Genomic DNA, 25,050 nt, shown 5'->3' on the forward strand with positions numbered 1-25,050 from the left:
AAACAACAGACTGATGTTGAAGCAAGAAAGAAGAGGGAATGTGCTGGATCTAATGACTGTAAGGAAATAACCTAATAATGTTTACAGTCACTATCTCTAAATGGGACCAGGAATGAACCTGAACTACAAGACAATTGAAAAGGTGAAAAGTGAAAGAGCCGTCAATGGCACGGGAGCTTGTGAAAGGCCCTTTCCAAAGGCACTGCTGAGGCCAGATGCTTCTGAGGATTCAGAGCAGGACCAGCCTTTGATACTGAGTAATGGGAACAGCCAAAATTACATTAGACAGGTTTAAAAATAAGGTAAAACAAGGTCACGTTCTCTTGTGCATCGTGCCCAGAGTCAGCCACCAGAGAGACGTTTCTGCAGTGGAGAGGTTTAATTTGGGGCTCCAGGGTTTCCACAGCTTTACTTGAAAAAGTGGATGCATCCAAAGGAGGGAAAATGGTCACAAGGGACCATTTCACGAGTGTTGATGCTGATTCCCACATTAACTAGCTCTTCTGAGAGCCGCTTGGCAGCCATCATTTCCTACTCATGTGCCTTTATGTGCTCATACTTGCACATTACGCAGAAGATTAAGTCTGACCTGGACCCACAAAACCAAGAATCACTCCCCAAACCAGCCAGGCTCCCGCTCACAACCTCCCTCCTCAGGAGCAGAGTCCTGCCAAGGTGGGAAGCAACCTCCCTCACCCCATTTTCCAGCCCACACGATCAGAAATAAAAGCTGCCACACACATGCACACACACACAAAAAAAACGTGGTCTCCTTTCATACTTTGTAAAGTTTTTATTTTTTATTATTATCTCCTCCTTTTAAGCATCCCTTTAAGGGTGAAATGAAGTCCAACCATTTACAGAGAAAATGATTTCAGAATGTACATTTGATTTATCCTTACAAAAAGTCCATTATTACTTGCTGTTTATAAATTACAGAGTGGAAAGGAGCTTTGCAGACACTCTTATTTTCTATTTGATTTTATTTTTGGCAAGTCCACGCATTCTTTTGCCGAAGCAGGGTGTTCTGGAGCCACCCCAGGGGCAACACCACCAGTAGGTCCAGGTGGACCACAGGCTCAGAAGTGCTGCTGGACTACCTCCGGGATGAAACTTCATCATCATCCACACAGGAAGGAAAAAGCAGTGGTTTGAATTTTCAGTCTCTGAGTATTTCACATCCCTTCTTAATCCATTATCTGTAGTCCCCAAAGCTTTAAATGTCAGTGTATTGCATTAGAAACAGCTCTCCTTTCTTGGTGCTGGATCTGAGCCCCTCCTGCCACCCCCTTACCTCCAGCTCCCCCTCTCTTTCCATAATAAGAGCGAGTTTTTCCAACGTCTTAGAAATCAGAGTGATGATTTTTTTGGGAGGGGTGGAGAGAACACAATAATGGAGGGATTCAGGATCCATTTTCCCATTCACTTCCCTTCTTTTGTGCCATGGTTTGAGGTCAGTGAAGCCAGGATGAGCCATCCCTTCCCTCTTCACCACCAGTGTTCGCTAATAGGACCAGGAGTGACCCTGGACAGGTATCTTCACAGTGCAGAGGCATAGCAGCCGCGGAGATTGCTGGCAGGAGCTGGGAGACAGGGACAGAGCCTGGGGGATATTCAGGAGGGGAAGAGACACTACCATCCCACAAGGACGCACCAAGGAGCGCAGAGGGGAACAGATACCCGTTCTGCTCTGACACTCTCTCTCCACCCCAACTTGTACAATACCCAGAAGCCACAAGGTACCCTTGTTTACCTGTCAGAGACATAAGAGCAGCTTGGCCTGAGCTGCATGACAGCAAACACCTCAGGAGGAATCGGGGATCAGAGAAAGCAACAGCAAGAGTGGACGTGAGTGTGTTTTCCTTCACAACAACCACACAGGCACAAAAACATTCCATCTTTTCTGTCCGTCACTTGGGTATGGCATTACCCCAGTCCTTCAGAGGGGCAAAGACAGCCAACCTGCCCTGTTCCCTCTGCTTTAGCAAGCTCACCTGCTACAGGTCCATCAAAGCCCATGTCCTCTCCTTCACTGCAGGCAAAAGAGGAAGATGACTTCCCTGGTCCAAAGCCATGCATAGGCACACAATCCCTTTTTTAGGTGGGAAGCACAAAGAAAGGCAAGAACAGAGAGGGCAAACAGAAAGAGCAAGGCTTGGGGGTATCACACACTGCTTCATCTACTACCTGGCCCTTCTTTGCACCAGTTAATTTGAAGGTGGAAAGGTTTTGGGGAAGAAAAATCAGAGAGGCTGAAGAGAGCTGCAGAGAAAGGCTGGTGATGCTTTTCCTCCTTCCACATGCCAGCTTTGCTGCCAAAGGGACAGTGGCCACGTGGCTTTCCTGCACATGGCTGCAACAGCCAACAGACATTGGGCTCTGGTGGTCTGATCGTGGTTCCAGTGCACGGGCAGGACAGAGTTTTCCAGTCCTTCCTTTCTCAAACCTGAGGACCTGGTTCAGGCAAAATCAAGGAGCCTCAATGCTCACCTCAAGAGTTCAGCACTGGGAAATGAGGATCCAGTACAAACCTGCCTTCTTTGCTGCTCTCACCACCCCACAAGGGTTCTCTCTTGTGGAGGTTGTCTGTGAGGGCGGTTGACCTCCTGAGCACTGGTTACGTATGTGCCAGCACAGCAGTACAGGCAAGGCTTGACAGAGGGCAAACCACCACCTTGGGAAATCACCATGCAAAAGTCAGCTTGCTAGTACCCGTCCCCTCCAGGGACAAGAAGGAAGGTATTAATGACAAGCAGTCCAGCTCCCTAAGGATAATAAACACAGGGTCAGCCAGACAAATTAGAAACATTGACTGGTTTGGCCTTAAATCAAAAAGTGCTTAAATGACTCTTGAGAAACAAAAAATAATGCATTTCAACTGTAAAGCCCCTTCCTCCCACCACAACAGAAGTCTGTTTTATATTTAATTTCCTAAGAATAAGGAAGAGAGTAAGTCCAGGAGGAGGACAGGGCCAGAGCCCTGCAGAAGAGCCCCAGCACTGCTATTCCAGCAGGACCTTCTCCTGCCCAAGGGGGCAGAAGGGAGAAGCAGTTCGGAGGAAAAGATGGAGAATGATGGAGCAAATAATGGAGGAGAGGCGAGAGAAGGCAACGGGCTGTAGTTCAAGAACAGGAGATGCAGATATTGCAGGCTTGGGCTCATCTGGAACTCCCAAGATACCTCAGCAACAGAACAGTGACGTGCAGTGCACTAAAAATCCACAAGGATGCCTATTAATGGGAAGGGCTGGTATCAGAGAAGAGGCTGCTCCTACTACAGAAGAAAACAAGGTGCAGCCCCAGCACACATGCACTTTAGCCCCTGCTTCTTGGGGCTCTGGTGCTGCCAAAACACCCATGCACTGCCTTGTCTTTTGTTGTCAGCAAGGCCTGCCATTGGCCTTGTGTTGTTGTCACTTAGATAAAGTAAAGCCAAAGGTCTGAGAGTAGACCTCAGGCTCTTTTGCAAGAGTGAAAATGAGAAACAGCTCCTTCCTTCCATACTTTCCTGCTACTGAATCCCGGGAGCTAACACACACCTGCTCTCTTCTGGCTGCCCCTAGGGAGAGCACGTTCCCCTTGTGCTGCAGCCTCAGTGCTGCCGCTCTCATCTCGTTCAGTGGAGGCTCTTCCTTTGGCAGCTCGGTCCCCATTTCTCTATCATCTCTCTGCACTAAACACCTCCACACAGCTGCTTAGCATAAGGACCCCATGATTCTGAAAGACTGCCTCCTGCTGCATCAACAAATCTGGACTTAGAAGGGCCACAGCTTCCCTTTGGGGAAAGGGCATTCTGCCTTCCAAAGCTGCCCTCCACTCAGTTCCCAAAGAAGCTTTTCTACCTGTGGGAAAGACACAGCATGAACAACAACAGAAAGAGGATCTTTTTCACCTAAGCAGGCATTATAGCACATGAGATGTGGAAGGAGCTAAGATACATTTCATCTCAGTTTGATCAGAAAAAGATGTTCATCTTCATTCTGCTCCAGTCTTGGTCTTATTTGGCAATCAAGTTATTTTTGTTGATGCTTTTCACTGCTCTAAAGATGGGAATAGGCAGGAAAAAGAGAGAGATACAAAGACAGGAATTAGGCACACGGGTGGGAATGGGCTGGACAACACGGGAATGTGGAGCCCAGATGGGGTGAGTTAATGGCAATGGAAACCCTCCTGCTTCGGCACAGCTGGCCTGATTTCAGGGTCACTCCTCCTTATGCCAACACTTTCCTCCTCCTCCTATGATCCTCACTTCTCTGCTTGGAACATGAGCTAGTGTTTCCACTGCAAGGCTAATAGGGCAAGTTCATCTTGTTTGTCACCCTCTGCCTGCTACAGCCCAGGCACTGGGCACCCTGTCAAGCCATCTGCTAGGGAAGGGTGGTAAGGGTGGAGACATAGATCTGCCTGCTCAATGAGCTGAATCAATTCAATACAATGACAGGCCAGATCCTGACTGTACCCATCCATCACTGTCAAACACTAGATAGACATCCCCGCTCCTCTGCATGGTCTTGTCTGCAAGGCCCAGGCTGCACACTGGGGCTGCACATGATCTCTGGATAGTAACATGGTTCCAAAACAGTCTCTTGGCGTAGGGTGAGTCTGCCCATGGCTCCATAAGCTCCCTCACACCTGAACAGCAGACAGATGGATCCTGTGCCTTGGCAGGCTCTGTGTTTCCCCACAGCAGCCATTGATGACTCAGAGCTTTGCCCTTCTCCTCTCCCTTTTACCCCACAGCAAGAAGGAACAGCCAACACATGTAATCACCAACCCTGCAGCAGGCACAGCCCACAAGGTTGCAGAGGCAGACAAAGAGGCACACAACAGTCCCATGTGTTTTAGCACTGCTCTGCTATGAATTCCCCAAAAAGTCATCCATGCCAAGATGGAGACTGCAGCTCCCAGATCCCCCCATTTTCTTAAAGCACACATACCCAAGCCCAACTCTGTCCCCTTCCCTTTGAGTATGGGTTAACGAATGCCCACGCGCATACCAAAACCATGCATGTTAGCACTCATGCACATAGGAAACCATGCACTTGTAAACATACACTCCCACTGTCTGATTAATTCCCCTGCAGCTTATCCCAGCCCCAGTAGAAGCACGTACTGCAGGGAAGATGCTTCAGCACCTGTGGGCCAAGCCAGTGCAGTGTTGTTGGGGCAGGGGTGAAAAAGGAGTAAAAGAAAAAAAATAGTAATAATTTAAAAAAAAATAATAAAATCATCTTTTTTTCCTCTGCTTCCTCTCTGCCTGCTCCAGGATTGGTAGAGCACTGGCGCAAGATAGAGCCCAGGACAGATGCATTGAGCCTGTGGGAAGAGGCTGCATCTTGGGGAGAACACCTTGGAAGCAAAGGATTTCCCTTCTCCAAAATACTCTTTGAACACGGAGGTATACAAAAAAATAAACGCATACGGAGATGCTTTTGCACATTCACTCATCCAAAAAATGCCTGTGACACACATCTGCACACGTGACCACTCGCATCGGTTTGTGCCTGCTGACTCACATGCTCACTGAATAGCTCAAGCTTGCATCTGTGCTTGCTCCAATCCACAAAGGACAAGGGTGGACAGGAGCAGCTGCCCTCTCTCCCCATGGGACCCTCCCAGCCTCCCGCTGAGGAAAACCCACCAGCTGGCTGCAGAGAGGCTCTCCAGCCAGCAGGAAAGGTCCGGGAGATGCCAGAGTAGGTCCCCACCATCTCTCCTCCACCTGCCCATGCCTCCCTTCATTTAAGTGTGTGCCCAGGAATCACTCTGGGATGAAGGGAAGAAGAGAAGGAAGGGAGGGAGGGCAGAGACCCAGGAGAAATGGCACATCCCACCCAGAACCAAAGAAAACAAAAAAAGGAACAGATGAAAACACCCGACTCTTTCCCTTTGTTGTGAAGTTCCGATTTCCCACACGAGCCCCAGTGCCCTCACCCAGCACCCTCCACTTTTCGGTAGGGGTTCTCCAACAAATAGCGGAACCGCTGGTAGTTCTTGAGCAGGTACTTGGGAGCATACATCTGCTCCTTGGGGTCAGCAGGAGGGTACTCCTGCGTAGTACCATCAAACCAGCCACCAGTCCGGATCAGCTCCCGGATATAATTGAGGTCTCGTTTATCCTCGTAGTCACCCCAGCGGGGGAAGTCCCCGTTCTGGGCCGACACCAGTTTGAAGTAGATCCCCTCTGGGGTGAAACACCAGGAGCAGTGCCAGCCAGCGAAGTGGAGGGGGCTGCCCAGTGACCACTGCACCAGGATGTGTCCTGTGCTGTTCTCGTACTGCCGAAAGCCAGGCATGGTGTAGTACTCGCGGCGCCGCAGACGGATCCCGTCGGTAGCATAGACAGCCTGGAGCATCCCCATGGTGCAGCCCGAGACCACCTCCAAGGTGCCTGGTTGCTTCCAGAAGAAGCCGTAGAGTGACTTGCGCATGTGGAAGGCGAAGGGCTCTGTCCAGCCGTCATAGAGCTTGAGGAAGAGCACGCCATCACGGGCTGGGATCTCGTCGGCATCATCGATGATGAAGACATCATCCGGGCGCAGGTTGCGGAGGCGCGAGATGCCGTCCCGGGTGAGAAAGGTGCGCAGGTAATCGTCGGCAATCCAGCCATCCTGGCGGCCTCCAGGCGGGAAGTGGTCCAGGAAGACGTAGAGCACTTTGTGGCGGATGTAGTCGAAGGAGCCGTTGAGGAGCATCTCGCGGAACTTGAGGGGCCGCGGCTCTCCGTAGGCTGTGAAGTTCGACTCGCACACCACGAAGGCATCCACCACGTCTCCCAGCTCGTGGAAGCGGACGTCCAGCAGGTCAAACTCATGGTTGACGTTGATAGCGTTGATGACGCGCCGGGGGACCTCCCGCGGCACAAGGCGGTCCTTGGTGGGCAGGTTGGAGTACTGGACCACGGTGGGGACCCCGCAGCTGGGGCCGTGCCAGCCAGGCAGGCACACGCACTCTACCCACTTGCGCCGCTTGGTCCCACTGGCGCTCAGCGGCTTGCGAGCTGGCCGCCCCGATGACACGCCATCCGCTCGCTCCTCCAGCCGCCCTCCCACGGGTGGCTTCTCCAGCACCTTGGTGCCTGGTTTAAAGCAAATGCCACCGGCTTTGGTACGGACGAAATACTCTGTCGTGTCTTCTGGCAGTACAAACTCGGCTCTGTGCAGCTCTTCGCTGGCTCTGCTGGGTGGCAGGGGCTGGAGCAAGGGGGAGTGCGAGTACAAGGGTGTGCGGAGGAACTCTGCGCCCCCCGGCTCAGGGCTGACCTGAGGTGTGACGGGGGCATTGTTCCAGAAGAAGCTGGAGACAAGGTTGGGACTAAGCGAAGCCAGCTCCCGGGGGAAGGTGACATAGGAAAGGGCCTTGAGGAAGTGCAAGAAGGAGATGAGGCAGAGACCAGCCATGCAGAGAGTCAGAAAGAGCTTATGGCGTCTCATCTTCATCCTGTGGAAAAGCCACGAAAAGGAAAGTCACATTCAGTAGTTACTGAGGTGCAAAAAGCTTACCACTGGTAGAAAGACAGGCTGGGGATGGCAGAAAGCTGGTCTAAATTCAGCATGCATCTTTGAGACTTGAATACAACAATACTCCCCCCTCTCCTGCCATCTTCAGTGGGCTTTTTGCCTCGGCTGGGTTACACCAAGATGAACCTCTCCTAGAGGAGTCACAGTCTTATAAACTCACAAAGACAAGAAAGGCACTGGTGACAGGGTAGAAAAATGGGAAACCCACAATAACAGGAATTCATGATTTAGTGAACTCACCGCACTTGGCAGATTTGTGCCTATTCATCGATGGAAACAAAAGGAAAGCAGGCCTCCTCAGACCCTGCATCACCAGGGTGTTGGAGGAAGATGAAGAGAAAGTAGAGAGCAGGAAGGGTGAGAAAGAGTAGAGGGTACACATCTGAAATGTCTTGAAGTCTCAAAGGACCGAGATCATCAGCCAGGCTGCCAGAACCAGGAAAACACCTACACTCCCCAGATTATTTCAGTGTTTGCTCAACACACGCCCTGAAAACCACACTTGTTCCTAGGAAATGCTACCCAGGTTCATGTGGGGGACAGGAAACAAAAATAAATGAGATTTTGTCACTTTTAGTCTTCTCCCATCCTTCTCAAGTTCAATGTATTCCCAAATGTCGCCCATTGCTTTTTGTTTTGGGTACCAGACACCGACGTTTTTTTTCATCTGGATCAAGGTGTCCAAAACAAACACCTAGCTGTCTCCACTGGTAATATAGTGCCATCATAACGGATCCATGTCAGGCCAGCAGGAAACCAGCAGCGCAGAACCCTTCCCTCCGAACGACATGAAATACTGCCTTCATCCTCTCCCTACACCTCCTCCCCTCCTCCAGCCCAGGCAGGGAGCGCAGAGCTGTTGTCAGGCAGAGAAGTGATTGAAGACTACAGTCTAGAAAAAAGGGAAAGAAAAAAACAAGAGAAAGAAAGAAGAAAAAAGCAAGCTCACTCAATGCTTCACCGAGGAAAAGAAGAGGCCCTGCCCTCTGCTCTTTAGGCAGGGGAAGGTTGGGGCAAAGGTGGGCAGGAGAACAAGGTCACCAAAAGCCCTTTGCAACGCAGAGGCTGTCCTCTCTTCCCTGGAGCATGAAACCCTCTGTGCAACAGCAGGCAAAGAGGCAGAGACCCTCTCTGAACCCCGCACACACCACACGTACCACCGTACCCGCTCTACAACAGGCTCCCCCAGTGGCAACTCTGCCATCCACCATCCCCCTTCCAGGGCCAAAGTTCCCGAGAGGCACCACATGGCCCATGCCATCACTTACAAGCCCTCCATCCGGTGCAGCAGTGCCAGCAACTCCTCTGCAGGAGGTGGTTCCCACTCCTGGGGACACAGGGGAGCTGCCCCACACAGAGGCTGTCCTGCTCCCCTGCCCCACGGCTGACATGTGCCCCCAGGCAGGAGCAGAGGGAAGAAGAACCCAGCCCGCTGCCACTGCTTCAGAGGATATGAAGTAGGATACAGCAAAGTGCGTTTACTGATTAACTTGGAGGGAATTTAATACTAAAGTGAAAAGCCATAAAGCATTTAGACAGATGGCAACTGCCCAACAGAAAACATATCTGGCTCTTTACAGATGGCTCCGATGAAGACTTGGGTAAAGGCGCTGACCGTGGTTATACCTTACAGCTCAGTGAAAAGCATTTCTGGATGCTTTGTGGTCACCTTTTTAGTGAGAACCACCATCCACCAACACTGTCCTCCATGCTCAGGTGGCAGAGAGAGGAGTCCCACATCAAGCTCTGAAGGGGGGAACTGCAAGCCTGAAGCTGGTGGAAAAGTTACAGCACTGGCATGGGAGGGGAGGCAAAAAAGAAATAAGAAAAAGAGATTGCTTGATCCTATTTGTTAATGTTTATTACAGCTTTTTATATACTTTGACATGGCACAGGTCAGCAGAGGGAGAGGGTCCTGGCTTTGCATGCTCCCAGGAGGACATCTGGTCAGGCAGGATGGGAAGAGGGATACAGTGGCTCTCCTCAGGGGCGCCAAGGCAGGTCCTCACTTTCTGCACCCACCTCCGTAGCTCCACAGCCTGACCGCACACACCTGGTTGTGGTCCAGCTGGTGGAAGGCCACCTTTGGGGTGGCCCAGCCATAAAGGGGCTGATGTTCTCCTGTTCAAAGCCGTAAAAGACCATCTTGGGGCTTGCTGACAAGCTTTCTTCATGGGGGCAAAACAAGGAGCTGCAGAAACCCCCAAAGCATCTTCTTGTGTCCAGGGTATTTATATTTCTTTTTTCCTTAAGGCTCTATTAATGTCTTGCTGGAGCAGTGAGATCACTTGCAAGGTAGAGGATTATCCAGTGCCTTTTCCTGGCCATGTCACCAGTTTTTGCTGTGCCTTGAAGTACGGGGAAGTGAAGGGCACAAGGAAGCTGAAAACACTAAATTAGCAGCAACTGGTTGTCAGGAGGAAGCGTCCCTTGCTGGTAAATTAGTACAGCTTTCCCCAGTCAGGCATCCTGCTCTTTCTCCAAGGCATCGCATCCAGACACAGGCTGCTCTCTCAGATGCTAAAACCCAGGCAAGACAAACGGCTGGTCTGCTCCAATAAGGCCACCCCAATGGCTGCCAGGTACTGCTGGTTTCACTCCAGTTCCTGCAGGACACACAAATCAGGGCAGCCAGCTTCCTCTTGGCCAGCTCAGCCCAGAGGGCAGGTGCTGAAGGAGCCACACAACGCACATCTCCATCTTCTTCCCAGACGGCCGTGGTGCTCCGCATGCCACGGTAAATTCCCAGACAAAAGGTCTTAACTCCTGACATTCAAACCCACTTCACTTTCTGGGATGTGGTGTGCCATGTCAACATAGCAGGACACGTGGCTTTAGGAAGTAAAGCCTATTTTCCTCACTTGACATTTGCATACATCAATATCTGTCAGGCTCAGCACACACGGCTCTGCAGCTCTTCATCCATTGGCAAAACTCAGCCGTGCACAGCTGCATTGCCTCCCTGTTATTGCCGATGTGCACAGCCCTCCACTGCAGCTCTGCCAAAGCAAGCTGGCCCCGCAGTACCCTCGGCTGTTTTGCTGCTGACATGTCCCAGGAGGCAATTTTCCCTGCTCAGTTGTCTTTGTTAGGGAGTAGGAACATAAACTCATTTCCTATCCCCTCCTGTAAAGGAGGGAAGCAAAGAAACAAGCTTTGTCCTCTTCGAAACCCCTTCCCTGGGAACCACCTCCATTCTCACACGCCAGGGATTCCTCTGCCAGGGAGTGGAGAGTAGACATGCACCCCTGGATGGGCTGAAGCGCTAAAAACCATCGGTCACATCTGCCTTCCCATATCCTCTGGTCAGCGCTGCAGTGAAAGAGGTGTCTTTGAGTGGTAGCTACAAAGGCCAGCAGGGGAGGAAGATGTTTCTGCCCACCATCCCCATCCAGAACGTTTTGTATGGTGGAAATCAGACAGGAGGTACCAGTCCGGAAGACATCTTAGCTTGTCATCAAAGAGCCCAGCTGCTATGTCACAAAGCAGCCATCCATTACCAGGAACATAGAAAACAGCAATAAGACATACTTCCTTTCTGACAATTTTTTTTGGGGGGGGGAAAAATCAACTTGATCTCAGAGAAAGTGATCAAGTTGCTGTCAGGTTAAAAACAACAGCAAGAGCAGCTTTAATGTTCAAGCAGAAGAAAAAGCCAGGAGGAGTATGCACAGTCAGCTCCATTAAGACAAGGCTCTTTAGGGAACACAGTTATAAACTGCTTCAGCAACATTCGGTCTCAGCAAGACAAGCCGAAAGCTTCTTTTTGTAAGGGATCCCTTTGATATTTTCTTGCTTGAAGTTACGTCTCTACCATGCAGGGGAAGGGCTTTCAGAGAAGGAGGGAAGCTAGGAGTGGTATGCACATGAGTTATCCCCAGGCACCTCTTACCGTTTTACTTTGCCATTATATCAAGTGACCGGTTGATCCTGAAATCATATCCTGATTTTTCAAGGAGCCAGGGAGAAAGATATGCACCACTAAGAGCCGGCAGTTCACCGGCCCTAATGTTCTCTTCTGGAGGACGCTGGCAAGAGGCCATGCGACGGGCCACTGCACGCATGCTACCCCACACTCCACCTCATCAGAGCACGGGACTCAGAGACCCGCTAGACCTCTCCTGTGGTTACAGGAGAAGAGCTGCTGTGGAGGACAAGTCAGAGCAGAAGCTTCTTTTTAACCCTGATACAGGAGATGCTCGTCTCCTGTGCCTAAAGTTATCCCATGACACCCATGGAGTACCATATTTGCCCATCGCTCAGACACTTAAACACAAAGCAACGATTCACATTAGAATTGCTTTCACATGGCCGATTAAAACCCAGCAATGACTTCCGTCCCCCACTCCACCCTGAGGGCCAAACTCTCTGCTCCAGCTAGAGACAAAGGAACAGGCTCCGTGCTTCTGAAGTACGAGGCGCACCTGCCATCATCACAGTACCTCAGAACACTATAATCTCAAGTTACTTTTGTCCTGCAAACACCTACAGAAGTAAGGAGAAACTATAAACCCCACTATTTGTCTACAACTGAAACCCTATAGACTAGCTCAGGGGCAGCAGGGCTGTGCTTTGTTAAGGACAGGAAGAGAAGATTACCCTACAAAGGTGGACAGCAGGGAAAGCGGAGAGAAGCAGGATGTACCAGAGGGTTGCTACGCCTCAGCGTTTCTCTCCGGTGAAGGATGCTGTGGCCTTTCCAGGGATTGCAAGCTAGGAGGACGCCAGTCACAGCACAAGGTGGTTTGAATGCAAGCAGGCCCGCATCAGCCTCAAGTTTCAAGGACAGAATGCAACATTCTTCCATGACCTCCCTCAAGAGCTGCTGCCCACAGCACAAATGCGAAACAGCAATCACCTCATGATATGCGTTTCCTTTGCAGCTTCAAGGCAACTGACCACGCAGCGACACTGACTTGCTGCCAGCACAACCAGCTGGAGCGAACCATCCAGCACTGTTACTCTTCAAGTCAGGTCAGCCTAAGGGAGAACAAGGCTCTGCCCTAAGCATCTTCCCCCCCTTTCAACAGGGAGATCAGCAAAGATATAAGGCAAACCACTCTCAACACGGTGCCAAAGTAGCAGCCGCATGGTGCATTTGACTTCCAGAGGTGCCATCCACACAGTATTCATGGGTGGCATCAAGGCAGGAAGAAAAGTGGATGGAAAAAAGAGACACCTAAAGGTGGGGTTGGCCTGGGAAGGGTGAGGAAACAGCTGATAAACAAAGGCACTGCCTTCCCCCTTGCCAGAGAAGGCAGACACAGGAGGTACATCGCATCAACCACAAGCCTCCAGATGTGTGCAAGATCTTGCAAGGCCTCAAAAGATCAGTAGCATCTGTGGTCAAAAAGAAAGCAGGTGTCTTCTACTATGCGTTCCTGTGGGAAACCCACGTGCTCCGTGCCAGTAGCTAAGATCTGCTGCATACAGAAACTAAGTCAGATGCAACACGAAGCCTCCATCCTTTTAAGTACCGTGGCTGCTCACCTCTTCAGTTCCTGGAAGCACAGTACTTTTGGACTCCACACTTCCCATGGGCTTCCACTGCTTCAGCTGTTCTCTCGAGTGTCTTGTCCTGCTCTTTGGTGAACTGAGCCTTGGCTATTTCAGATGCCACATCTCCAGCCCCAGTGAGACAACTGTACAGCCTGGAACAAAGCCGCTCTTAACCCTCTGAACAGAGTACACAGGACCTGGAGGTAAAGCGGCCTTTGTCAACAGAATTCTGGCTTGAGATTGATCTTCCAGAAGTCAGCCCAATAGACCAGCATCTGAACACCTTCAGAGTCCATTATAAAACCCTCCACTCGAACAGATTGTTCTTACTGTAACTACCATAATACTAATAGCAGCATAATTATATAATCCTCCAGCCCCCAGTTTAAAAGAAAATCTGCTCAGAGAAGACTAGAAAGCTCTACTAAAATCCAATCATGGTCTATGAGACACCAATTTAATTTTATCCAAGTATGTGGACACCACAAGGGTACAAGATGCTGAAGAAAACTTCAAGCTAGAAAATTCCACTGGAACCTATCAAATCATAGAATAGTTAGGGCTGGAAAGAACCTTAAGATCATCTCGTTCCAACACTAGTTCTTCTCAGTATCCTTCAGCTGTACTGCGCTCCCTTGTAACTAATCTCTCTCCAGCTAAAGCCAGTCTCAGTATAGACATTTCCATGGTTCCAGAAATGCCTCAACACACTCCGATCCTTCACATGCTCTCAGAAGCCACCGTTCAATTTTGTTATCACCAACCTGCTGGATAGAAGCAGCACCTCTCCTATCTTCTTCTCTCCTTCACTTACGCCTAATATCCTGGAAAGTCTCTTCCTCAGCCCTGCTTACTGCCTCCTCAAAACATCTGGTTCCACGAAGACTGCTGTGATGGCCCTGGAGGTTGCATCACCACTTGGCTCCAAGATTGGGTCTCTCAGGACATCAGAGGATGAGCTGCGGCATTGCTCATTGCACTCTGTAGTACACATACACCAAGGCTGCAGGGTCCCAGCCAAATACAGTACTGCTGCTGCTCACTGCTCCAAGAGTGCAGCAGTTACGGCAGTGCGAACGGAGCTGGTTAGTTCTTCTGCTTCTTGACTTTGGGATCTTACAGGGAAGGAATGCTCCACCATGAGATGAGGAATAGGAAAGGAAAAAGGGACAAAAAAAACTATATGAAAAAGCAACTTATGTCCTCAGACAGGCCATGGGGTAACTAAAGAAGTATGGAAGAATTCCCATCTATTCTCAGTGTCCAGCAGAGAAGGGCAGGACAAAACCGTTTTGTCACAGGACAAAAGAAAATCATGCTTTCAGAGACCTCAAGTGAGGCATGTGGTAACACAGGCTGTTGTTTCATAGGTTCTCCCCTCACTCGCCACCCCTCAGCTGTCAGTTGTGTGAATCCAAGTTGTCAATTGCATTAAAGTCTGCTTTTAAAGCCAAATCAGCAGCAGATCTAGCTAGGTTAAAAATAAACTTCAAGAAAATGCTTAGGCATGGAACAAGCAGCTGACCAGGAGGAACTTTGTGAATTACTGCACCAGTTCACGTCTCACCAAAACCGTGCTATCGTGTAGATACATCCTCGAGACACTCAAACCTACAGGACTTCTTTTAAGCACTGTTAATTTAACCAAACCTCCGGTGAGGCCCCCGTTCAAATACCATGAGCTAACTCTTCCCAGCAGCATCAGGGAAGGATTACATCTCAAGGAGGGCTCTGGAAGAAGCAGCAGGTAACTGCTTTCAAAGCTGATCCTGGCAGGCAGTCCGTGTTTGCCAAGCAAATCCTGAGCAAAGCACCCAGAGGAGCACCAAGTCAGGATCACCTGCGGCGTATGAGGCACGGACTGCAGTTATGGTGCAGCTAAAGGCGTTTATAGAGTGAGGTTACAGGCTTTTATCGTTTTCTGCCCAGCCATCATCAGGCAATGGCTTTACTGATCAGGCACCTTTTCAACCAATCATATGCAACTGTTTTTCCGGATAAGGCAAGTGCTTGCCCAAACATGTTCTAATGTTCTAACATATGTTCTTTCTACTGCTACAAACATTACAAGCGCCTGCCAGGACATGTCATGAATAAGGCAAGTGCTTGTACAAACATGTTCTGCTGCTGCAAGCATCGTTACTTTTGGCCCACAATCACCCGTGGACCCTGGGCTCTGAGGAGCACATGGCAGCCACGTGCCACAACACGCACATAAACCCTGCGCAAAGGGAAGCAGGAGAGTCCCTGAGGAGCATGTAACAGCCCAAGCAACGGGGAGATGCGGGTTGAACAGCCCAGAGGAAGGTGAGGCGGGTGCCCGGTGGGCCCGCGGGGAGGCAGTTAAAGGAGGAAGGAGGCAAGAAACACTTGATGCCATGGTGATGGGTAGAGTGCAGAGACCCACGCAGGCAGGCAGGAACCACGTTGCTTCCAGCTATTTTTGAAGCGGGTGGCAGTTGTTTGTGCATCCCAGGGATAAAAGCTCTCCAAGACGGATCGAGGAGGGGAGCAATTAAACCCCAGGAAGACAATAAATAACGAGAGGCCATGGAACAGCAGCGAGATCCTAGCAGCCATGGAGAAGAGCTGGCCACCCATTCCCGCCCTCTTTCCTCCCCCATCCATCACCAACCACTTGGGGTTTGGCAGTGTGCTCACTTTCCCACAGTAGCCGATCTATTACTGTTTGGAAGAGCATTCCCAGCCTCTTCCTTCCCCTCCTCCCCTCCTTTCAGGCCACAGGGGTCCTGCTTGGCAGCCCCCAGATCCCCCTCTTCCCTGAATGTCTGGTGACCAGCCAATCCCATGCAAAGAGCATTAACCCCTCTTCACCGGGAACAGCCAGAGAAACCTGACTCCATGCCGAGAGGTTTCTCCAGGGTGTCTCTCCCTCCTTCCCATCCCCAGCTCCCTCCACACTCCCCATTCTCTTGCCTCGTCCCCCTGCCCTTTTATTTCCAAAACCTAACTCCAGCCCTGGGAGTGTCGTGTCTTCCCGAGAATGTTACACGAACCCATGGGGATTTTCCTTGGATCGAGAACAGACCCTTATTTATTTGTCTCTTCTGCCTTTGTTCTTCATTTCCTCTTTCAAGACTTAAGCAAGACCTCAACACAGTGCCGCCCGGCTCCCCCGCTGCCACTTCACTTTGCTATTATTTTCGGAAAGAAAGTGCTGATAGGCAGAGAGCTCTTTAATGCCTCACCCCAAGGCAGGAGTAAATCGGCCCAGACTCCCACCTCCGGGGTGGACAAAGGGCACAGGCTCGGGGGCTCTGCAGAGCACCTCAGGCTCTGGCTTGCAGAGACAACCGCCTGCTTATGTTATCCTTCTGACTGCAGCATCACAGCCCCTCGGATTAAATCCACACGAATCAAACTTCAGTAACAGCTCTATGCCAGTAACAGGCATATGGTACCACGGAAAGGGGCAGTTTCCCAGAATGAAATCAAAAGCCTCCTAATGCACTTCACTCAGGGTCACATAAATCTCTCTCCTGCCTCCCACAGATGGCTGGATCTTGTTTACAGGCATTGCAGTAGGCCTGGGTCTCAACAATATGTTTACTTCCTCTGTACAAACATTCCCTTTCACTAAGCAAAGCACTACCCTGATCGCCAGATTACACCAAGTGGAATGATCTGGGACCAGGTCTATGGGGAAAGAGGGAGAGAACTAGTCTTCAATGAAACAAAATGCCATTCTGGACATCACACACGTTCTGGGGACAATTTGCATTCCCATTCTTCCCTTACATGGTTTTATTTCCTGAGAAGGATGGGGAGAAATTTTGCATTTAGCCAGTTGCCAACATCCCCGGTGAGGTAAAGCCATTCAATGAAAGAATAGGTTTTGTTTCAGGCTGAAGAACCTGAAAACCATGCCAGGGCCAGGTGGGGCAGCACGGCTTGTCCATGGCACATCTGGTCATTGGCTGGCTAACTCATCCCCAAATGAAAGAGCCACAAACTGACACCATACAGATAAAAATCAGTGAAGCATTTCTGCTCAACAGTGCAGTAGGCAGAGCAGTTCACTGCCACCATCACTTGATTACGGGCCAAGCTCTTTTCCTTTTCCACCCTCAGCCCTTTCCCTCCCCTTTCAGGTCTTCAGCAACACAAACATTTATATTGAATTCAGTTTTTGAGAAGCTGCCACAGCCAGGTCAAGAAGGAAGGAGAAGAGAACACCAATGTATGAGCACACCGTGAAAACTGATGGTGGGCAAGAAGGATGCGCAACGCAGAGGGGGAGCCACGGTCATGTTGAAGTCACCAGGACAAGCACGGCAGGAGCGGGACAGCCCATCTGCACAGTACAGCAACCTGCCACAGTGAGGCAGAGAACCAAGAGGCATGATGCTGATACCTAGCTGGGGTGGGTGCCCAGCCTGCCCAGCTCATCTTCATGGTGCAACTCTGCTGCGAGAGCCTCTATAAAACCTGCCCCAGCCTCCCTCTGCCCTCAGCTGGCTGCTGTTCAGGGTTCAGTCACTGAGAAGTGATGGGAATTTCAGCTGCGCAGTTTGCTGCCCAACCACCTGATCTTTCACGTCTTCAGGTCCTGATGAGCTCTTGTAAGGTCCAATGGACCGTGTTGTGCCAAAGCTAAAAAACACTTTGGGAGGACAAGGTGGACCTCAGAAAGAAAAAAATACGCTCTCAAACATAAATATTTTAGAGAACAGTCCCAGTGATCCCTGCCCCAGACCCGCAGCACTGTAACTGAGTCAAGGGACCAAATCCCACTGTCTCCAGCTTGACACCATCTCTCTACTGCAAAGACATGGCTCTGAACTCAGGAACCTCTCACACAGCCCCAAGTCATGGAGATGCTCTGCACAAACACACGCACTCCTAAGTGATGTGGAAACCAGAACTGGATTTTCAGGGCAATTCGGCTGCACAGAGGCATACATGAACAAACATGGGCAGAAAGGAAACCTACAGCACTTCCTCATCACTAAGTGGTAGACTCTGGATGGCTGACAAACACCCCTTCCCCCTCTTCCCCCAACACGCACGAGAAGCGAGAAGACTCTGTTCCAGAGCACAACTGCACTATAAATAATTCAAGAGACTTCTAAATTATGCAAAAGCAATCCCGTCATTCCCTTGGCCAGGCTGAATGCAGGTGTGGTCAACCCTTGCTCTAGAAGTTGCTGCTACACAGGGATTTCAAGGCCACAGAGGCTCTGTGCCAATAGCACATATCTGAAAGCACAATGGCCACTTACTAACAGGCTGGCTGCACCAAACAACAGCACGACAGGAGGCATCTGGGGACATGGGACTGATGGGGAAATAGCAATTCCTTCAACCCACCTCTTCCCCAGGGACCTCATATGGCCCCAAGAGAAAAAGCAACAAATCACATCCCTTTCAAGTGAGGCTGCTTGGTGCATCTCGCCTCTATTGATCATGGTTACTTGGTGAGAGTGGCAGCCGGACAGCACTGGCACAGTGAGACAGGGAGGACAGGACTGCCAGGGCAGGTGGGAAGGAGAAAAGGGAACTGAACTACTACGGAGGCAGGAAAAAAGGAACAGCTTTGCTAGCACAATAACATACATAGAAGGCTGGGCTGAAAGCAGAAAGAATCACAGTCTGCTTTGCTGACCCACTCCTTTGCCTTTGGGAGATATTGCCTCCCTGAGTATCAGGGCCACAGAGGTTTCCCTCGGCAATGGGGTCATTAAGCAACAGAGTGCAGCTCACACTGATCACTCCAGGGCACCGCTCTCCTGATTTACTCTGCCCTTTGCTCTGCCTCAGAGCCAGCCCTTGCACTACAAGCTCCATGAAAACAGGACTTCCCCACGCACAGCAAGCACCATCCACTCTCAGCCCCTATGCAGGCAAACCCTTCTTCCAAAGCCCTACCTTTACCCAGCTCCTGCAGCCTCTGAGATCTGTCCATGTGCCCAACACGCTCAGTCTGCACAGGCCTCTGTCCTCCTCTTTTTCCCTGCTGCCCAGCTAGAAGCATTTTTGCCAGAGGAAGGAGGAATTGAAAGCGCTACCATAGCCTTCTCTTCAACCTCAGCACAACCAGCTTAAAACCTCAGGGCTCTAGCTTACCTTCCCCTTCTTTCTTAAAGGGCTCAGCATCCAGGAGAGAGACTCCCTTTCATGTCTCTTTGCCATGCTGTCTCTCTTGCTTTCTGTTCAGTTCCAGGATCTGCATGCTGAAACAGGGGATCCTAACACCAATAAAGTCAGCGTAGCAGATACCCGCTTTTAGATCATAGGTTTCACAGTTGCTGAAGCCGTTATGCAGCAGGTCTAATTTGCATTAGTCTTTCAGTATGCTTCAAATCTGCTCGCTGCAGCTTTGGTATCATGCAAGACACAATCAGCAATATTCCAAGATAAAAATTACCCCACAGCCTTAAAGAGATGACAGAGTTTGATTCTGCTCGCTAACCCTGGCCCCACCTGTAAGGATTTACACACCGAATGGGAAAAAAGCACTCCAAGGGAAAGGCAGCAAGGGACCTGGGATTATAGATTAGGCAGCAGACCAAGAAGGAGGCGATATCTGCAGTGAAAAGGATAGCAGGATCCAAGCAGCGACCAGAAAGTTATTGATAACCCCTGGCTCAGCACCGCACCCGGCTGTTCTCTGGGATTTCTGAGACGCTGGCAACAGAGCAAGCACAGGAAGCAGTGCGTTTCAGTCACTGCTCTCCTGCTGAGCCCCTGGTTGTGCCAATGGGGATGTCGCAGCCTTGCTCCGTGCCTCAGTTTCCCTGGATGGGAAATGGGAGAGACTTCCTCTACTCCAGGTAAGCGGCTTGCTTAACTAAAAGAAGCTTAATGGGTTGCTTTGAGGCCCTCAGGGAGAAAACTTGTCATAAAATGCAAGACATGGATGATCCTCAGGAAGAGGAGTTGCCCTCACTGCCCGTCTCTGGACGGCCGCATCCACCTCTCCTGCTGCTTGCATGCTTACGCATTACAGGCTGAAAACGCATGCTGGCAGAGTTCTGTTTGGTCATACCCAACAGGCATGCCCGATTTTTAGGAAAAGAAAAGTCCCAAAAGAAAACATTAAAAAGCCTATCTAGACACAGGCCTGGGCACTCCCTTAGCTGTGAAAACTGGGAATGTTAACCAAGCCCATCAAGCTGCCTATTCAAAATTTGGGGTGGGGGGGGGTGGTCTGTGTAATCTTGGTATGAAAGGCCAAGGCCCCCACAGTGAGCAGCTCAGTTAATTTTTGCTATTTTAAAGCAGAGAATAATCACTTCCTAAACCCTGAGAATAAGCCCTTTCTTTTTGTAAGGCATACAGTTCCCTTTATGCTGCTTCTTCCCTCAGCCTTCCTGATAAAAGCTCAAGAGTGCAGTGCTGCACTCCCTTTCACCTATCAGGTTTACCAGGCAAGTTTCTGAGCATAAAAATGCACCCACCGTGTTCCAGGTGTTCAGAGGTTTGAAGAACAGGAGGTACCTGTTGTGCTTCAGGAGGAGCTTGAGGGAAATAAAGGGTTTGCACTGCAGGGAGCACAAAGAAGTCAGGAAAGGAAGGTAAAAAAATCCTGTTTCTGCCTTCCCAAGAGCTGCAGCCAGAGTCCATTCCACAGGCATGCAGTATGGAGTGCTCTTGTGTACCCTACATCGCTGATCCAGTACGCAGCACCTCTTCCCACCTCCTCCAAGAGAAGGGGAAACTCAGCAGGTCCAGGACTGCACCTCTGCCCTGGCTCCTGGGACAACCTATCTGGTCCTGGCACTCCATACAGCACTGATACTGCTGCACAGCCCAGCCCCAGCAACACAGTCACCTAACTCTACCAAAGCACCCCAACCTGACCCAGCGCTGCCCACAGTCCCAGGCTTGCCCCCTTTTCTGACCTCTTTGCCAAGGCTCCTCAAGGCCAGCCTGCAGCACTGACCTGACAGCACAGTCCATGTGTGCACCACAGATATGTCACTACCTTTCCAAGAACAATCACGATGGAGAATAAGGGACATTCCTCAGATGTCCCCTTGTATTGCACTGCCCCATGTGCCTACCTTCCCCAGATTTCACATCCCACTGTAACACTTTGTTGTAGTACCACAAGATGCCATCCTGTCGTCAGGAAGAAAGCACTGCAGCCTGACCTTTTGTTGCAGAAATAATGGGTGACAGCGACTGTAGGGAAATGCAGGTAGGGAAAAGTAGCCACACTTCACTTCTCCTGTCAGGGCTGATAGCATGAACCAGCCCTTTGAGGCACCTTACACTGACCTAAAGATGTGAAGACTGCTCTTGTGCCAGTCAGTACCCCCTCCGCCTTCGTCTCTGCCAGAGCAATTGTCAGCAGTACCAGCCTTCGTTAGCACCACCTCCTCCAGCTACATCCCACTGATTGGGTCACAGATTCCAACAATGTACAAAGGGCTCATTTTAGAGCAATGAACCCCACCTAAAACCTAGGCAGCCTTTAGGAATGAATGCTGGCCCAGCTTGCTCCATCTATCCATTACGAAATTCCCTTGCTTCCTCCCTCCACATTTACGATCCAATGCAGGGGCCAGGGAAACATGTCAATTTGTGATAGCAGGTGCACCTTAAAGATGCTGTTCTCAAGCTAAGAGGAAGCTCAGACACAGCAAGCCGAAAACTCAGCTACGAAGCCTGCCACAAGACTGAGTTTCTCTCTGCTCGCTGACAGGTCAAAGCAAGGGAGGCACTGAGAAACTTGTCTTTCCTAAGGCGTCCTTCACAGACTGCACATACACAATAACATCTACACATACTGTCCTGAACCACGGCTGTATCCATGACTGCTTGTAGGCATAAATACTACAAAAGTGCACACATTCCGTGGTAATTGTACCCAGCAGGACCCAAGTGTGTTGCTACACGCACCCAGCAAACACCCACCCATGTTTGGCACACAAGCTTCCTTGAAGACATGCAAGGAGCATGTACATCAACCTGGCAGGCCACAGTCACACCGTACTTAACCAGTTGCACGTGGGAGAAGGAGGCGGAAAGCAAACAAGGTATATGGGAATTGCATGAGCACACAAACTTCACAGGTACAGTCCCCAGGCAAACAAACCAGGTGTATCTGTGCACACTGCCATGTGCCTGGCCTGGGTTAAGCAGGCTCTGTGACCACAGAGCAGCTCCAGAAACCCTCCAGACCAAGCTATCCTGGTCTCAGGCACAAGTACTGTAGGTAAGTGTTTACAGTTGTTAGCATCCCCTAAAGCTAACATCCATGCAAGTACACATGCTATATTCCACCTCCTCCTCTTCTTGACCTCCTTGCTAAGGCAACCCCTGTGTGCCATGCAGGCAACTTTTCCCAATCTTACCAGCATTTGTAGGGAGAGAGGGAGGCAGGTAGCAGCTCAGCCCCTGAACCCCGCTTGGAAACAGTTCCCCGCATTCTGGGCACCTCCGATGGAGATGAATCTCAGCAGCACCCAGAACCAAAGGTGTGCCACCACAAAAAGCAACAGCTAGGCCTCCACACCGGACACAGGGCAAGAAAACTTGCCTGCAGGTAGCCAGAATCCCTCCCCTCTCCAAAGGATATAATTGCTATATCCAGAGCATTAATAAACAAGCTATGCAGGTATCACTGAGAGTCCTCACAGGCAGAGAACATTATACCTCACAGTGGATTTCTTGCCACTACTGCAAAAATCACCTGAGGGTGTAGACTAGCTATAAATCTTCGAGGGACTTTTATGACCTGCAGTGGCAGAGTCACAGCTTCACTCCTCTTCTGCAGTTCGCAATAGCTTTCATTCAAAGCTTGCTTTATAATGCTTCAGGGAGGCTGGAGGCTCCCCAGGAATAGCTCAAAGGGCTACTCTCTGCCCACCCCAGCTGGGAGGACACATTCCCAGCACTACACAGGTGCTACAGCTGTGTTTAGGGGGGCTGTGGAAACTGGAGGTGTGCTGGAGGAGAGGGAACCCGCTGGTTTCCCCTCCCCTCTGTCTCTCTGCTCTCTGAGGGTCAAGCAGCGGCACACCCTGCTTGATTTCAGCTCTTCCCTGAGGAGCTGGCAGCAAGCAGGTTTGGGCAACGGGGATTCTAAAGTGCTTCTTCCAAAGGCACAGCTGAACGCGAACATCATCCTGCAGGTGGGATCTACAGAGCACGAGAGCCACCCTTTGGGGAAGGGACGTGAAAAGTTCCTGCTGACTCACACCCTGCCGGAGTGAGGGAGACAGGGGCAGGAGTAGGTGGGAATTTGAAATTCAGCTTGCTGGGGGTTCCTAGCGACTCAAGTTGTACTTGTTACCAGTGGTGCCACCGAGTGTTTTCACGGGCTTGAACTTCCCACTCAAGGGGAGGGATTTGGAGTTAACTGGAGGGCCATTCTCCGGGAAGGGAGGTGCTCAGCACCCACGCTGTGTGCTGGAGACAGGGCAGGCTCTCTCCTGACCCAGGCTCTGCCCTAGGGTGGGAGGGAGAGCGTGAGACCCCAGCTTTGGCTCTGGGAAACAAGAGGGGCTCTCAGAACAACCCAGGCATGGCTCACAGAAAAGCAGCCTGTGGAAATCCCCAGAGGAAAATCACGGGCTAAGGTGCTCTCCATCCCGCGCCGCACTCCCTCCCTCGCTGAAGAAGTCTAGAGCTGCAGCAGATGCCGTGCTCCCCATCACCCTTGTCACGCTCACCCAGAGAGCAAAACTCACAAGGACAGAGCTACGGCAGCCTGTGCCGCTCCAGCAGGACATACACCTATTTTCAGCCCGCAAACGACCTGAAACCCCTGGCACGAGTGGAGGAAAGAACTTGGGTACCCACGTCCCTTTGCCGCCAGCCCCCAACGGGGGAACTGTAGCAATGTGACACACAGAGGCATCAGGGGGAGAGGGGACGTTTGATGCTGATCATACACATGTATTTGTATGTATGTTTGCCCTCCTACGCACACACTCCTGTTACTCCTTCTCCCTTGCTGCAGGCTTGGCACGCATCCCCAGCCCGTGCCCTCCTCGCAAGCCGAGCATGGGCAGCAGATGGGCCTTCGCTGCAGTGCCCCGGCCAGAGGGTGCCTCCATCCCCGGCGAGCCCGCGGCTGCGGGCAGGGGGCTGGCAGCATCGCCTCCCGCCTCCCTCCCCACCGCCGATGCTCCCTAGCAGGGGATGCCGGGATTATGGGGGGGGGGGGGGGGGAGGCGTGCGGGGAAGAGAATAAAAAATAACACTAATATAAATAAATAAGCAGCGGGAGGTGGGGGCTCTCCGGGGAAGCCTCCCCGGCAGCGCCCGCAGGGGATGACGCCGCACCCCCGGGCCGAGGCACAACTTGCAGGTGGCGGCAGCAGAGGGTGGGGGACGGACCGGGGAAAAGGGGGGTCCCGCCGCTGCTGCCCGCAGCCCCGGGGCGGCTCCACCGGGGAGGGCGGGCGTGCGCTGCCCCCCGCCGCCCTACCGCCCGCCCGCCCGCTCACTCACTCACTCACCCCCGGCCGGCTCAGCGTCGGTGCCCGCCGGGCCCCCGGCGGGGCGAGGCTGCCGCTCGCCCCCGGCCCGCCCGCCGCCCCCCGGCATGGCTCGGCGCCGGCCGCGGCGAGGCGAGGCAAGCCCGCAGCCCCCCGCCGCCTTCCTTCGCTTTCCTCCTCCTCCTCCGCCGCGGAGCGGAGCGGCCCGGCACCTCCTCCCAGCCGCGGGAAAGGATGCGATGCGGAGCCGAGCCCCGCCGGCAGCGGCGGGCAGGGCTGCAGCAGCCCCTTTTGTGCCGCCCTCCCCGCCAGTCTCCTCCCCCGGCGCGCCCGCCCGCCCCCCCGGGGCCGCCGCCGCACGGCCCCCCGGAGCACGGCCCGGTCGCCCCCCGCCTCCCCGCACAAAGGAGCGCCTTGTGGCGGCGGGGCCGCGGCGGCCCGTGGCGAGGCCGAGGGTGCTTTATTGAGTGGGCTGCGGCAGCGAGTGCCGGGCCAGGCGGTGACCCCCAAGGATGCTGCGGGGTCGAGGCAGCGCCGCGGGGCCGCCTCGCAGCCCCGGCGCGGCCGTAGCATCCCTCCCCGTGGCACGGCGGGCGGGGGAGGTCAGGAGCGCTCGT

At 51.9% G+C, this 25,050-nt stretch overlaps 1 protein-coding gene across 3 annotated transcripts; it reads right to left on the reverse strand.

Annotated features, from left to right (window-relative positions):
* Nucleotides 1–773: 773 nt before the first annotated feature.
* Nucleotides 774–24,685, reverse strand: MGAT3 (beta-1,4-mannosyl-glycoprotein 4-beta-N-acetylglucosaminyltransferase). 3 transcript variants are annotated; one of them, XM_065677793.1, is made up of 2 exons: nt 24,455–24,685; nt 774–7,440 (listed from the first exon to the last, which is right to left on the reverse strand). In XM_065677793.1, exon 2 carries the CDS (start codon nt 7,437–7,439, stop codon nt 5,931–5,933), a length of 1,509 nt encoding a protein of 502 aa, XP_065533865.1. In that variant the 5' UTR covers nt 7,440; nt 24,455–24,685; the 3' UTR covers nt 774–5,930. The 3 variants fall into 3 exon arrangements, with proteins under 3 accessions (XP_065533865.1, XP_065533874.1, XP_065533884.1); XM_065677802.1 differs by lacking the exon at nt 24,455–24,685 and adding an exon at nt 19,107–19,308; XM_065677812.1 differs by lacking the exon at nt 24,455–24,685 and adding an exon at nt 18,909–19,042.
* Between the last annotated feature and the right edge of the window lie 365 nt (nt 24,686–25,050).

Source organism: Lathamus discolor, chromosome 1, assembly GCF_037157495.1.
Source record: "Lathamus discolor isolate bLatDis1 chromosome 1, bLatDis1.hap1, whole genome shotgun sequence".
In the NCBI taxonomy this organism is placed as follows: domain Eukaryota; kingdom Metazoa; phylum Chordata; class Aves; order Psittaciformes; family Psittacidae; genus Lathamus; species Lathamus discolor.